At 47.0% G+C, this 14,783-nt stretch overlaps 1 protein-coding gene across 1 annotated transcript; it reads left to right on the top strand.

Annotated features, from left to right (window-relative positions):
- Positions 1–10,358: 10,358 nt before the first annotated feature.
- On the top strand, positions 10,359–12,534 carry LOC144173658 (uncharacterized). Its single transcript, XM_077701991.1, has 2 exons — positions 10,359–11,550; positions 12,357–12,534. The coding sequence occupies exon 1, from the start codon at positions 10,359–10,361 to the stop codon at positions 11,523–11,525; it is 1,167 nt and encodes a 388-aa protein (XP_077558117.1). The 3' UTR covers positions 11,526–11,550; positions 12,357–12,534.
- Positions 12,535–14,783: the final 2,249 nt, after the last annotated feature.

Raw genomic sequence — 14,783 nt, 5'->3', positions numbered from 1 at the left:
GGGATAGATCGCAGTCAAGCGGCCGAAGACACATCGCGTCATCTGGCAGAGAAAGTCTTCGCCATGCCGTATGAGTGTCATAACCAGGGTATATCAAATATTACACGCGTGTGTGTCTATTATCGCGCAGAATATAATCAGTTAACGCGCCCTTACGGCTCAGTGGCTAAGGCGTTGGATGGCAGCTGAGACCAAGGGTGTGGGTGCGATCCCGGGCGCGTTTGCGGAGGCCTTTTCGATATGAAGGCGAACAGCGAAAGCACTCGTGCGTCGAGATTTCGGGGCACGTTAGAGATCCACGGATGATCGAAATTAATCTGGAGCTATCCACAATGGAACGCCTCATAACGGTGTAACTTCGACGCGCAAAAAACGTAAAATTTGAGTTTTACGCGCGCAAGCCTAGCCCCATCTAGCACTTCCCGACACGATCACTTCATAATTTACAAGCGCGTACGTAAAATTTGAGGGTACAATAAAGGATAATGATGATCAAGAATGCCGCCAATTGCGTCTGGGATGCCGCATATATGCAGCATCCCAGAATGCCGGTATGATTTTATTCCGAAATCTTACGCTATTTGTGAATAAGTGAATGAATCGTTTGGTAGCTCTTGTACTAAATAGTAAAAGGGGACGATGGCGCACTCTGTGGCGCACCCGCTGTAGCAATACCGCAAGTTGGGCTAGTTGGTGCATGGTATCGAAAAAATTTCAAAGCGCACAAAAAAACGGGGACAAAGAGGAAGGACGCACACGCGCTTTGTGTGTGTCCTTCCTCTTCGTCCCCGTTTTTTTTTTTGTGCGCTTTGAAATTTTTTCGATAGCACCCGCTGTGTTTGATGCCTTGTTACCCTCTTTCCTCTACCTCTCTGTCGCGCGCTCCGCGACTTAATTTTTCATTTATATTTTTTCACTCTCTCTCCCTCTCTCTCTCTCACTCTCTCGCTCTCTCGCTCTCCTCCTTCCCTCCCAAAAAATGTTGACGTCGTTTGGCAGGGATTAACAGCTAAGCCGTCGGCAACTTAACGACAGAAGGACTCCGGGCATTTTCGCTCCCCGCAAGACGTCCGCTTGCCCATTCTTGTCCGCGCTAGCCACTTGAGGCGCGAAGTCTCCTCCCGGCCACACTGATGAGTCGGTGGCAGCGGAATGTCGAGCGGGCCGAACGAACACAGTCGTTACACGACAGGGCGAAAGGCTTAGGAACGAGCCCTGGACAAGCGCTGTGCGGTTCCGGCGCGGTCACCGACCTCCACGGGATGCGGGGAAGTGTGGCACGTGGAGGAGAAGAATTTCGGCTCGCTGCCGAACAAGGGGTGGTAGGGGAGAAGTTGGCGCCGCTTATCCGGTTATCAGCTAGCTTCGATCGGTTGTGTCGTCGTCACTTTCCGAAAGATCCGGAATACCGCTGTAACACCGTCATCACCGCCTCATTCGTTACGTTCACCGCCTCAAACTGCATAATAGAAAGAAGGAAAATAAAAAGGGGGGTCTTCAGGTCGATTCTATACGATTGTTAAAACGCATTTCCACATTGTTCAAGAATCGACGCCATCTACGTTCGTAAAGGAAGTGGAAAGGGGAAGGGGAGAGGTGACAACCTGCCTCTCCTGTCTGGGAGGGAGGCTGAGAGCTGGAAATTGTTACATTGTGTCGATGCCAAAGAAAGGATAAAAAATTTGAGATCCATTCAGCATTTCTTCAATAAAAGGGCAACCCGAAGCAGGCGGCATGCATACGAACCGCGTGATTCCAAATGTCCGCTTCTCGTCCCTGTTCAGTGTTAATTTATTATCCTCAAGGCAAGATCCGTATTGTTGACGTTGGGAGTACTACTCCGACAATAGTAAACGATTTCGACCTCTGCACCTACGTCTCAATCTACAAGGGAAAAAAATTGGTCATTTCATTTCTTTTGTTCGTAAGAAGAAGAAGAACGCCGTACTGATTCCGTTTCCCAAGCTAGGGAGAAGCTCTCACGAAGTTTAATGATGACGAAGTTAATTGATGATGAAGTTAAATGATGATAGTGTTACTCAGGCCAGTGATGAGGAGAGCGATAATACGCACCCGCTAATCCCGAGTGTCGGAGTCACTAATAGTATAATGACGGCTGCTTTCCAGAAAACAGTTGCTGAACAACTGTGGTTTAAATTTATCAGTTTTAAGCGCAGTGGGCAGGCACCAGTGCCTTTCGAGATAATGACGTCTTGTACAGCATTTGTACTAATACCGATCAATACAAGCACAGAAAAGACAGGCTTCTTGAGTAAGTTGCGAGGAATGTTTTTGTTGTTGCCAAAAATTCGTTGGAAGGGACAACTGCCTCACTTCAGGTACCGTCTTTGGACCAACTTCACTCCAGCGAGCACTGCAACAGAAAAAAAAAAAGCAGCAACTGAGTGCTTTACGGAATGGTCCGGTAATACGTCGGGCTCCAGGACTGTTTTGTGCCGGGACCATTTGTTCCTACACTCAGTACTCACGAGGCAGCCGCATCATGGCTGACTTTATGAAATGTGTGGGTCACACGAACACGCTCTGAAGCCGGCTGTGTTCTCGAATGTATTTTTATTTCCGATGTTTTTGTTTCCGTCTCCCAATACTGAATGAAAACGTACACATTATGTGCATGACGCATACGTTATCATACAATTGCTACTCCGTCGATGTACCTTTAAACTTCGAAAAATAAAGGTAAAATATTACGAAGATTGCGTTACTTCCATCTAAGAGATAGTCGCTACAGCAGTGGACGACATTTTACTGAGCAGTAAAAAAAAAAAACAGAAAAAAAAACACGGGATCACTTTATCCGAGTTCACCCATGGAGAATATTGACGCGGGGCAATGTCATCCGGGACCATGCAGTCCGTTTTGGGACCAAATTTTTAAGCACACGCCCGTTTCACCAATGCGCCAACATGCGGCTGAATGGACGAGATTATGCATTGAAACATCTACCACCGGACCATCTACCACCTTTCTGACAACTTTGAATCACGCCGACAACAAATTTTCGCGCATGCAGGGCTAGTCTCAGCCTCCCCCTAGCGCTTTGCGGGTACTGCACACAATTACAGTGTACGCGTGCATAGCTCCCGCTGCACAGCGCTGGCGGGGCTTTTTGTCACTTGCGTGCGCACGTGCGGGGTTGCTGCGCGCCCCTCAAAGCCGCTGGCCACAGTAACCAATAGGGAGCGTCGACTTGGACCTCGGGGGCAGGGAGGGGGAGAGGTGTACAAAAGGACCCCGCAAACGTTGCCTCTGGTTACTCCCGTTCACCACCTCCGTTGCTGCACGAACATTCTCAGGTATGTCCGCGCCTTCTCATCACACCTATGCCTATAGAAGCACACTTTGAGCGTTATTTTGCGTGGGGGAACTCAATAATGAGCAGTATATTGCTTTGACGCCCCTTTCGCGGGTGTAAAGCAGTGATTAGAGAAAAAGATAACGTGCGAGGGTGCTCTTTTATTGTTTAAATTTGCCATCCGTTTTTGAACTTATGTTCATTTCCTTAGCATAAGCCGGCAATGATGCATTTAGATAGCGAATCCATGTGTACCCTACTGATAGTAAATTTATCGGCGTAAATCATTATTTTCGCACCCCCCTTTCTGCTGTACACGCTTCAGGAAGACGAGTGTTTGAAGGTGTCGCTCTAAATTGTCTACGACATTTAAGGTCGTCTATAAATGATGCTCCATCCGATTTGAATGCACATTTCCAATCCGTAGGTTTTTCGAGACAAGCTTTATAGAATTCGGCAAAAAACTTACTTTTGAGTGATAACCAGCCCCGTGGTCCGCGAGGAAGTCTCAACATAGCGTTATCCTATTAATAGTGCACATAGATCTAAAAATGAGATAACTCAGTTTATTGCCTTAATGTGCGGATGGCTATGGCTAGCTTGTGCGTTGTGCTTCAGAATAAACGCCCTTTGACTCGTGACGAGCCGCTCAGCGAAGCCAGACACGCGGTTGGATCAACAGGAGAACTTTAACCGGAGGATTACGCTGTACTTAAACTTACTCTTTAAACTTACTTAGGCTGTTCTTTACTTTGACGCGAAGTCAAACCATTCCCATTTCTTACGTTCTTTCCCCATTACTGCGCACCCCTTCTGCAATATCGTCTATTGTCAGCTGCGAAAGCAATTTAACATCTGACAACGCAAGGTAAAATAAAGTCATTCTACAAGTTAAAGTAGTAACAAAAGTTTTGATTGTTGTCTGAATCCTCCAGAGATAAGTCATCTCATCCCTCCTCCCCCACCCACCCCCCGCCGACATTTATGGGAGTTCACGCGATCCACCGGCGCTGAATGCACACTGCGAACCCATTTCCCTCCCGTAACCAGGTCCCCCTTGTGAAGCCATAGTGCTATTTAAAAAGTACTACTCGTTTGCAATAAATCGATCCGGAAACGTATCCTTTGGATGATAGCAAACCAGAATTTAGGGTACGCATTTCTTGTAGCGCCTTTAACCCTTTTAGAACCAGTAGAAAACTGTAATGAGGCCTTTTTTGCTGCTCATTTCTGCATCATTTATTTTATTTTTTATCCAGGGCCTTAAAAAAAATATTCGCGATTACGGATTAGTTAAACAATTAATACACATCCTCTGCTTTAGACGACATTGAACTTGGGCTCATTGAGCTGCCACTTGAGGACGTTGAGTACAAGTCAAACAACTCGGGTTGTCTTAATCATTCCGCATCCCTCCGCTATGCACCTCGTAGCCCGATTTCTACAACAGCAGCTGTTAGTGGGACGTTGTCGGCTATCACGTCGTCCTATGGCTTCGCAAGACCATGGTAAAAAACTATTGGTGGCAGCGCCACGAGTCGTTATTGCGATTACGGCGCAATCATTAACGGCATCGCCACGACATTTAGCTTTCAAATGCGAGTGAAGAAGCCGTCAATTCCGATATCTAGCTCACTTTCTTGTGCCAAACGAGAGCTCACGAAGAAAAAAAAGCGAAATTATTAAGGATAGACTTTTAAAGCTGGGCCACATTTTTATTCGCTATTGCGACGAAACCATTATAAAAGGCAGCACCACACGAACACGCGAGAAGTATATGCATTACTCGAGGGGTGGTGCGGATGAGATTGCGCGGGCTCGCGAGGTTCGAATTGTACCACTGTGATAAATCCTTTTCTAGAAGCTGGCAGCCGTGCTATAAGAGTTGCATCACAATGCAACATCACCTGACAATTGTTTTAACCTATACTGATCGCCACCATGCGAAGCAGTTATTAATTAAGTGGTAATTTGCTGCGTGTTCCCTGCCCTGTCAGAGTACTCGTTGGATGCACGACCTATGATAACTCAGGGGCGAGTAATGGATCCGGATGATCCGGTTGGATCCAAGCATAACAGTGGTTGGAAGTTTATATGAGTGTCCTACGTCCTGCGGTGTGTATAAACAGGCTTTTGAGGAGGATAAATTATCTGCCTAGAACTTACTTAGGAAAAAAAATTGGAATCTGTTGAACCAAGTCGCGATTGTTTGTAGAATCCATTATCTTTCATGCTGCTAAAGAAGTACTGTGGCCAGTCTCAACAACATTTTTAGATCTTTGCATAGATGTGAGAACCTTAGCGGCGCAGTGCTGACCGCGTTCACTGTGGATCATTTCTGTTATTCGGATGATTAAAAAACAAGAATATAAACATATAAAGCTGTTTTTTTAATGTGAACTAGTTAAATGTAACGTTATCCCCGCACACGCACGCACTCAGTCTTTGAGTGGGATATGAAGTGGGACATTAAGTGGGATATTATAGGGTTAAGTGAAGTTAGGACAGAAGAAGGGTTCATGGGGCTCAATATCGGGCATATTCTGTGCTACAGTGGACCTCAAGTGAAGAAAGAATATGGGGTAGGATTTTTAATCCACAGAGAAATACCAGGAAACGTGATGGAGTTTTGCAGCATTAGCGAGAGAGTCGCGACTCTTGTAATCAAGCTAAACAAGTTATATAGGTTAAATATAGTACAGGCCTATGCGCCAACAGCCAGCTATGATGATGAAGCCGTAAACAGCTTCTACGAGGACGTCGAATCAGCACTGAAGAAGGCAACAATTCAGTTCACGATTGTGATGAAAGACTCTAACGCAATAGTCGGAAAGAAGCAAATGGGAGCCAGGTCAGTGGGAAACTTCGGAATAGATAACCGCAACTGTCGAGAAAGTTCACTGGTGGGATTTGTAGAGAGAAATAACCTGAGGTTAATGAACGCATTCTTCTACAAACGAAATTATAGGAAATGGACATGGAAAAGTCCCGATGGTACAACCAAAAACTAAATTGACTTCATTCTAACTGACAACCCGGGTATTGTGCAAGACGTAGAGGTGCTAAGTAAGATTCAGAGCAGCCATCACAGGATGCTTACTTGAACGTTAAGGCTGAACCTCAACAGAGAAAGGGCGAAACTCCTGCAAACTAAGAAACTCCACATGGAATCAGTCAGAGCCAGGTTGCAGGAGTTTAAAATAACTCTTCAAAACAAATTCTCGATTTTGACCGAGCAGAACGAGGTCAGTGTAGACAGGCTAAATGACAACCTACTATATCGGCACTCAATGAATCAGCAGCAGCTGCGGGAGAAGCCACATGTATAGAACAAACTGAGAAACTAAGAAAACGAAGGAACTAATGGCCAAACGTACGAACATGAAAGGGTCAAGTATGGTGGATCGGATTGAATTAGCCGATCAGTCAAAACTGATTAAAAGAAAAAAAAAATCCAGGGAAGCTTGCACTTATGCGCAAGACTTGAATCGCGAAGCTGTTGTAGGTGAGCATTGATGGTCACATAGTTTCAGTAGCACGCCCTGCCTTACGGATCGCGGCCTCTTCCTCGACCATGCCAACTATCCGCGCGCGAGGTCTCTGGTAGCGCACGACGACGCGAGCTCGAAGGGCTCCCCTACGGTACTGAGCGCATGCGAACGCTCCTCTCGAGTGTTGCGGTGGTCGCTGTCACGTCTTTCCGTTGCCGAGTGGGTATTGCGACATCTGCACGACGCCTGCGCGATAGCGTTCCTTGCGCGGAGTTTTCGGCGTGCATGAACCCCGAACTTACGGCCAGGAACAACAGCTTCGCTGTTGATAAAACAAAACACATCCGTGCATATAAGGCAGCGATCGAGGAAACGCTACAAACAGGGGGAAGCTTGAAAGCAACTAAGAGAAAGCTCGCCATCGGCAAAGACAGGATGAACGCACTCAGAGATGAGCAGGGAAACATTACGGACAACATGGACGAGATAATTAAGGTAACTGAACGATTCACTGGGCTGTATGCCAGCGACGTTAGACCAGGGGAAACTACTGAGAATACAAGCTCACCTCGCGATATCCCACTATAAGAGGAAGTTGGAAAGGCTCTACAAAGGCATGGAAATAGGAAACGCCGCACGTGACGAGGGCATAACTGTAGATATTTTGAAGGAGGGAGGAGATATTGTACTAAAAAGCTAGAGCTGTATTATTTTAGGAATGCTTGAAGAGTCAAATGGGGCCATAGCCTGGAAAAACGCCTACATAATTCTGATTCACAAGAAGGAAGATCCCAAGAACCTCAAGAATTACAGACCCACCAACCTACTCTCAGTTATTTACAAACTGTTCGCCGAAGTTATAGTTAGCCGCATAGGTGACAGCCTGAATTCCCATCAACCCAGGGAGCAGGCTGGGTTTAGGAAAGGGTACTCAACCATGCATTACATCCATGTCGTTAACGAAGTGGTAGAAAAGTCCGCAAAGTACACTAAACCCATTTACATGGCATTTATAGATTACGAGAAAGCGTTTGACTCCGTACTCACCGCAGCCCTTTCAGAAGCACTAAAAGACCAGGGAACAGAGGAAACCTGCATAACACTTTTGGAATACATATATAAAGAATGCACTGGCAGGATAACCCTCCACAAGCAAATCGATAAATTTTCGATCCGAAAGAAAGTAGGACAGGGCGATACCATCTCGCCAAAACTATCCACAGCATGTCTGGAGGGGGTATTTAGAAAGCTTGACGAGGAAAACATAGAATTAAAGATGAGGAATACTTCAGCCATTTGAGGTTTGCGGACGGCATAGTTTTGCTGAGTGAGACTACAGAACACCTGCAACCAATGCTTGAGGAAATACAATCGGAGAGCACGGCCGTGGGGCTAAAAATAAAGGTAAATAAACCTAAAGTAATGAGGAATAAGCATGCCAAGGACGTCTTCTTCAGCTTGGGAAACGAAACGCTAGAAGAAGTAACAGAATGTAACTGCCTCGGACAGATGCTTTGTGCTGACCCCAACCACGAGAGAGAAATCCGGCGCAGAATACGTATGTGCTGAGGAGTACTCGGCAAGCCCTCCCAAGCTACTCCCAAGTAAGCTACCTGTCACTCAATGAAAAATACACAACCAGTGCGTACAGCCGGTTATGACGTATGGAGCTTAAACTTGGCGCCTTAATGACAATTAAAAAGCAAACTTTGGTCGGCTCAATGGGCCATGGAACGAATAATGTTAGGAATAACACTCCGGGACAAGAAACGAGCTACCTGGATCAGAGAACAAACTAGAGTTTACGCTATCATAGTTCAAATAAAGAGAAAGAAACGGACTTGGGCTGGCCTAGTAGTGAGACGAACCGACAACCGGTGGACAATTAGGGTAACAGAGTGGATACCAAGAGAGTGGTCTAGAAGGGGAAGGCCAATAACACGATGGAGGGATGCAATAAGGAACTTCGGGGTAAACTTTGGACTCGAGTAACGCAGAACAGGAGCGGTTGCAGGTCAACGGGAGAGGCCTTCGTTTTGCAGTGAACCTGAGCAGGCTGCTGCTGCTGATGACGATAATGATCCCTGCACCGCATATTCATTCGCTATCTTGCTGCGAAGTTCGAATGGCAGACAGGGCCGTCAAAATCTTTACGCCCCGGAGCAGCCGTATATCATCCGTACAGGAGGAGCATGCACAGAAACTTAATCGCCACGGAAACGCATACTATGGAGAAGCGGCTCCGCGAAGTGAGGCGGACAATGGATATCTATTCCTACGATGACAAATGCAAAAAAAAAAAAAAAAACTGCAGGAATTCAGAGAGTTGTTCGCTTGTTTAGAGTCGGAGTTCCTTAGAGCCATATATGGCTACGAGTAGCAGAAGACGTTCGATTATTTTCTTTTTAGTTTTGTTTCCCTTTATTTCGCTAATTATGTTTTGTTAGGCATAATGCAGAGTTGTTCCGTTTACGCAATTTTTTATTCGTATTTCCATCGTTCTTTCGCGGGCTTTTTTCGATTATTCTTCGGTTTGGGGGCAGATGTATAAGATGCATTTGTTATTTTGTCAGATGATTTTTGTTAAAATTTTATTTTATTTTCTTATTTTTTGGTTTTTCAAAATTCTGTCCGTCCGATTATCTCGATTTACGCTATTTAATGATTACAGGTACAACCTTCGCCAAATCTGCATTTTTGTGGAAATGCAGGGCGTTACAGTGTTTCTCGTTGTTATCGCCATCTTTGTTTCGTATTTCGAACATTCTTTTGCTGACTTTTATTGTTTATTCTTTAAACTTTTGGTGGAGCTAAATGAGATGCATATTTCTGATTTTGTCCGATAATTTTTTGTTAAACTCTTATTTCTTATATTCATATTTTTTCTTGTTTTTCAAAATTCTGTCCGACCAATCATCCCCATTTACGTTATTAGAACAATTAAAGGCGAAACTTCCACCAAATATGCATTTTTGTGGGAATGCAGGGCGTTACACGTTCCTGGCTGGGGGGGGGGGGGGGGGGGGGTGGTACTCGGCAAAGAATGCTATGCATTAAAAGGGGTTTGCACATGGAAGGTTATTGCGCAATATTGCAAGAGGCTGAATTCCGCGCGTTGACATTTAGTGGCTAGGGCGTTGGGCTGCGGCGTGTGATGCCTATGGTTCGACTTGACATAATTTGATGGAGACGGAACTTGAAACGCCGGCAATCGTCCTACTCTGCGGCTTGCATCGTAGGCTAGGTTAAGCAAATTTTCGGGGATGGATCGTGATTGGGCGAATTGGTAGTGGTAAGGACATCAAGCTCGTGACCCATTTTGTTCACTACGGCATGGCCGACAGCTGAACGAGGCAAAAAAGGAAATACTTAGGCGATATTGTTTTGAATACGGTGGTCTATTCAAGAGAGAAAAGCAAAAGCTAGAAAGTGCGAGGCTGCAGTGAACGCAGTTGGTTGAAGTTTGCAACTTTTAAATAAAGGCGTCGCGTTCCCGCTGAGGCACGTTCATTGTTTATAATGCCAGTTCCTTCCTCTTCCTCTCTTACAGAATGGGCCGGCACTCGACACTGGCAGCGATCGCTGTCGCCCTGTACGCCGTGGCGGGCATTCAGGCCACGACGTTCTTCTCGAGCGCGCCCTACAGCCCACTGCCCGGCTTGGGCAGCGTGCTGTTAGGCGGCAAGCTGATCGCCGCCAAAGCGGTCGGCCTTGGAGGGGCCAAGCTCATCAAGGCCTCCCTGCTGAAGCCGATTGTCGGCAAAGTGGTCGCCAAGCCCCTCTTCGGGGCCGCGGTCAAGGGCGTCCCGTTCGCCAAGGGCGTCCCTTTCGCCCCCAAGTTCCTCCTGCCTTTCAAGAAAGTCTTCCCCATCGTGAAGAAGCCGATCGTACTGCCCACCGTCCACCAGACAACTGTCATCAAGACGCCGCCGCAGGTCTACTTGCAGCCCGAATGGCCCTCCGCCGCCTGGCCGTCTTCCTCCGAATGGGCTTGGCCTTCGGCTTCAGCCTGGCCTGCCGAATGGCCGTCCTCCTACCCTAGCCTCGGCGCAGGCGTCTACGGCAGTTCGTACGGTTCGTTCCCGGCTGTGTCCGTGGGCTCCGCGGTGCCCTCGACCCTGTCCCTAGGCTCCCCAGCAGTTACTTACTCCGCCGGGCCCGTGGCTGCCTCGGCGCCGACTTACTCCGCCCTGTCCCTAGGCTCCTCGTCAGCTGCTTACTCCGCCGGACCCGTGGCTGCCCCGGCGCCCACTTACTCCGCCGTATCCGCAGGCGTCCCTCAGCCAGCATTCTCCTCGGTTTCCCTGTCGGCGGCGAAGCTGGCCGCTGCTCCCAGAGTCGCGCCAGTCACCTACGGCGTCAAGCAGGTCGCTCCCGTCTACGGCTCGGCCTTCGGGCAAGGCGCGCCAGTCACCTACGGAGTCAGGCAGGTCGCTCCCGTCTACGGCTCGGCCTTCGGGCAAGGCGCGCCCGTCAGGTCCTACGGCTCTTACGCCCTGGCCAAGCAGTATCCCGTCACCTACTCGGCGGCGGTGGCCAAACCCGTGCCGGTCGCCAGTCCGGCGCCCAAGTTTGTCGCCGCTGGCTTCGCGGCCTTTTCGACGGGAGGCCACGCTCCAGGAGGCTGGGCCTTCCCTGCTGCCTCCCAGTCGGAATGGCCCCTGGTCTACCCCAAGAGCAAGCCCAGCTTCTTTGTGGGGCCCACGGTGAAGCTCTGAGGAAAGGCCGCCCAGAACAGCTGAGGTGTGTGGCGCCGCTCTCTAAAACTGATTTCACTCGCGCTTGGGTCACGTGACTTGCTCAAATAATTCGTCTTTAGATCGCCGCAGTCGCTTAGTGGTTGCGCCCCCTTCAGTAACCACTACGTGGCTTTAATGGGTTCGCTTTCGAGCGAATAACGTTGTAGCAGCTTTAGTTGAGTCACACATTTAATAAAAAAATCTCGGGCCACTAACGGTAAACCTGAGAGGGGCGAAGCGTGCAGTGTATAAGTGTATTCTTGGCGCCTTGGCGTTTTTGCTCACGGAGATGAAAGCACAAGGGGTAGAGGGATACAGTTGCTGTAAAAGTTTTGTGTCTTTGAAGTACGAAGCGTTCTAGCGTGAGGCGCTGGAAAACGAGTGTCCCGGTGTTTTAGTACCATAACTACATGATATGAGATATGATGACGATGACGACAGGAAACGCCGACAGCCTGAGCCTGTAAAAGGCTTTGCCCCTAAAATTACTTTTACGACTTCAGTGGTGTAAAGCTGTAACAAGGAGGGGTTACAGCGTTTGTGTTTGTGTGTGTGTGCGTGAGAGGGGGGGGGGGGGTTCGTTTGTTTGCAAGACTGAAGAACTCAGCTCAGTTGAATAAATTAAATTAAACAATTCATCAATTCAATTTTTCTCGCAGCATGTAGCGACTTACGAAATGTATTGCATTTTTCACCTGCAGTAGTGCGCGTAAAAGAGGTGTATGTGTTCCTCCAGGTTTGTTTGTGTGCAGCGTCTTCCAATTGTACAATATGAGAGCCAATCTGAGGCCGAATGTTTGCTTATTCCAGACACAGCGACTCTCCAGGGCCTGGCCGCGTCCTGGATGTCAGGCCATGCTTTCTTGGCAAGAGCGTAGGAGTCTTATCTAGGGAAGAGGCTGCAATAAAGCTCCCACACAATGTCGTTGTTACGCGAAATAGCCTGTTGCGCGTTTGCACTCTTTGTTCAGGGTCAATGTCCGCAAGAACGCAGGACTTCTACCTTGGCTTTTGTTGAAATAAATGAAATGATTGTTTTCATTACTAAGTGTCGCCTTTTCTACAGTTTTTAAAATTGAGTGCGAAGAGCACTACTCCATTATAGCATAGTCCTAAAACATTGGTGGTACAAGGCATTATAGCACTTGGAAGCAATTTACAACCCACTGAGCAGAGTTATGTGCCGAAGGCATCGTAAATGGTACCAAATCATTTTCATCTCACGATGTATTGGGGAGATGTTCACTACTAATAAATTTCACGTAAAAATATTACAACATACAGCAAAAAAAATACTTAAAACAAACCGAAACTGGTATAAAGAATATTTGGAAGTTTTGATTTAAATGCAATTAACAACAACAAAAAAAAAATCGGCGCAGGAGAGACGAGACACAGGTAAAACTTCACACAGGACTAGAGATGACGAAAACTGAGCTAACGAGGAATGGAACTCAGCCTCCGTCTAGAAAATTGCAGTTTTGCTCCAAATAAAACTTGAAGCGCATTAGAAAGGCGAGAAATCAATAAGCCACTATACCAAAGCTTCGAGAGGCCTTATTAGTGTTGCCATAAGGCGGTTGCAGTCAGTCGTATCCCCTCATTTTTGTAAAAATGCGCACCGACACGAGTGTCCAAACGTTTACATCCTCATCATCTCCATTATCAAAATCATGATCATATAAATCGGTTAATGCGAATTACAAAGCGTCGGCCGTATTTAAAATCTAAGCCTGCCTAAGCCGACGCGGAGGACTGGTCCCACACTTTCTGGCTTTGGAACGAATGTGCAATGTCGCTAACTGCGCCGATCATCCAGCCGTAATATTGATTTTTTTTTTAAATTAAGGAGGTAGAAGGGTGACACAAAAGGAGCAAGATAGCCGGTTTAAAAGTAACACTATAAAATGCCTAGAAACATCCCACAGCGTGAACAAGACAATGGGAACAATTGCGCCTCCGCTGTGGAGAGGCTTTCATCCAGTGTTTTCGACCAAGTGAAAGTTGGTAGTTTACCACATGGAAGAAGCACTTGCTCCATGTCGCACTCCACTGGGTAGAGAAGCGGGTACACCAGATTGAAGTCCGCTACCGCAAGGAAATCTCTGCAAACGAGTATTTTCACGTTATTCCTTCATTCAATGCAGAGCTACAGCAGTTTGTAATGGAACCGGCTTCATTGCGACTCTCAACTGCAGCGTGCCTGTGAAGCCGTGGAGGGGGGGTGTGGGGTAAGTTGGATCAAACGAGTTGTGAAAACTAACACGTTAATTCGGTAGGAACCGAACTGACCGACAGTTTTCTTCATCTCGTTTGCAGCGCATGATATTCATTTGAACACGGTCTTCCAACGGCATTATTACCTCCCATTCATCTTCTCCCCCCCCCCCACCCCCTCACCCCCTAAACACACGCACACACTTATTTTTGCTCGTTTGGGTGGGTTGTCTGCATTGCAGCTATGAAAATGGCAGTGCACGCTTTACAGGGGCAGAACTTTGAAAAGCGGAAAGAGAAACGTGGAACTCAGACAAACGCCTTTCCAAGCCCTGTTTCCCTCAACCGCTGCTATCCAGACCTTTACTCAGACCTCTGCACTTTGTGCAACAGCAGCGCAGACCTACACCACATGATATGGTCCTGCCATGAACTCTAAAAAATTACGACCGCCTATAATAGCAAGCCCAATAGAGTATACTTACACAGTGGCGTCACAACTATTTTTTTTCCTGGGGGAGCCAAAATTATGCTACCACAAACATAATCATCATTACCATCATCATCATCATCATCATCCTGATCAATTATATTAGTATTATGGCTGTTTTTTAAACACATCGTAACCTTCTTTCTTTGACTACTTCTGCAGCGTCTGCACAGTGCTGCTACAATGACTAGTATGCAAAAATAATCACAATGGACCCACCGAATGAAACCCAACCAAATATCCACTGTGCATCACAGATGCTGGAGAGCACAGTAAAAAGGTCAGTTAGTGACTTTATGACGACTGTGCTTTCTACACGAGGCAACGGTTTCGCCCACAGTTATAACCCATTTTCATTTATCAGTGCAAAAGAGCAACAAATAATTAAAAAAATTAAAAATGGAAAAGAAACACACACTTAAAGCACATTTATATACATGCCTCCTAACCGCGGGCAGAGTACAAGACCTTCACATTAAATGCTACCAAATAAAGGCTTTCACGATGAATATTGGGAAAGCAAGCGAGTT

The sequence above is a fragment of the Haemaphysalis longicornis genome, unplaced genomic scaffold (genome assembly GCF_048455015.1).
Source record: "Haemaphysalis longicornis isolate Haplotype H1 unplaced genomic scaffold, Haemaphysalis longicornis Haplotype H1 scaffold_3, whole genome shotgun sequence".
In the NCBI taxonomy this organism is placed as follows: Eukaryota; Metazoa; Arthropoda; class Arachnida; order Ixodida; family Ixodidae; genus Haemaphysalis; species Haemaphysalis longicornis.
Note: the sequence above shows the minus strand (reverse complement) of the source record. Positions and strands in the feature narration are given on the sequence as shown.

What these genes read in the sequence shown, in the direction of transcription:
- LOC144173658 (XM_077701991.1), top strand. Translation starts at nt 10,359, where the DNA reads ATGGGCCGGCACTCGACACTGGCAGCGATCGCTGTCGCCCTGTACGCC.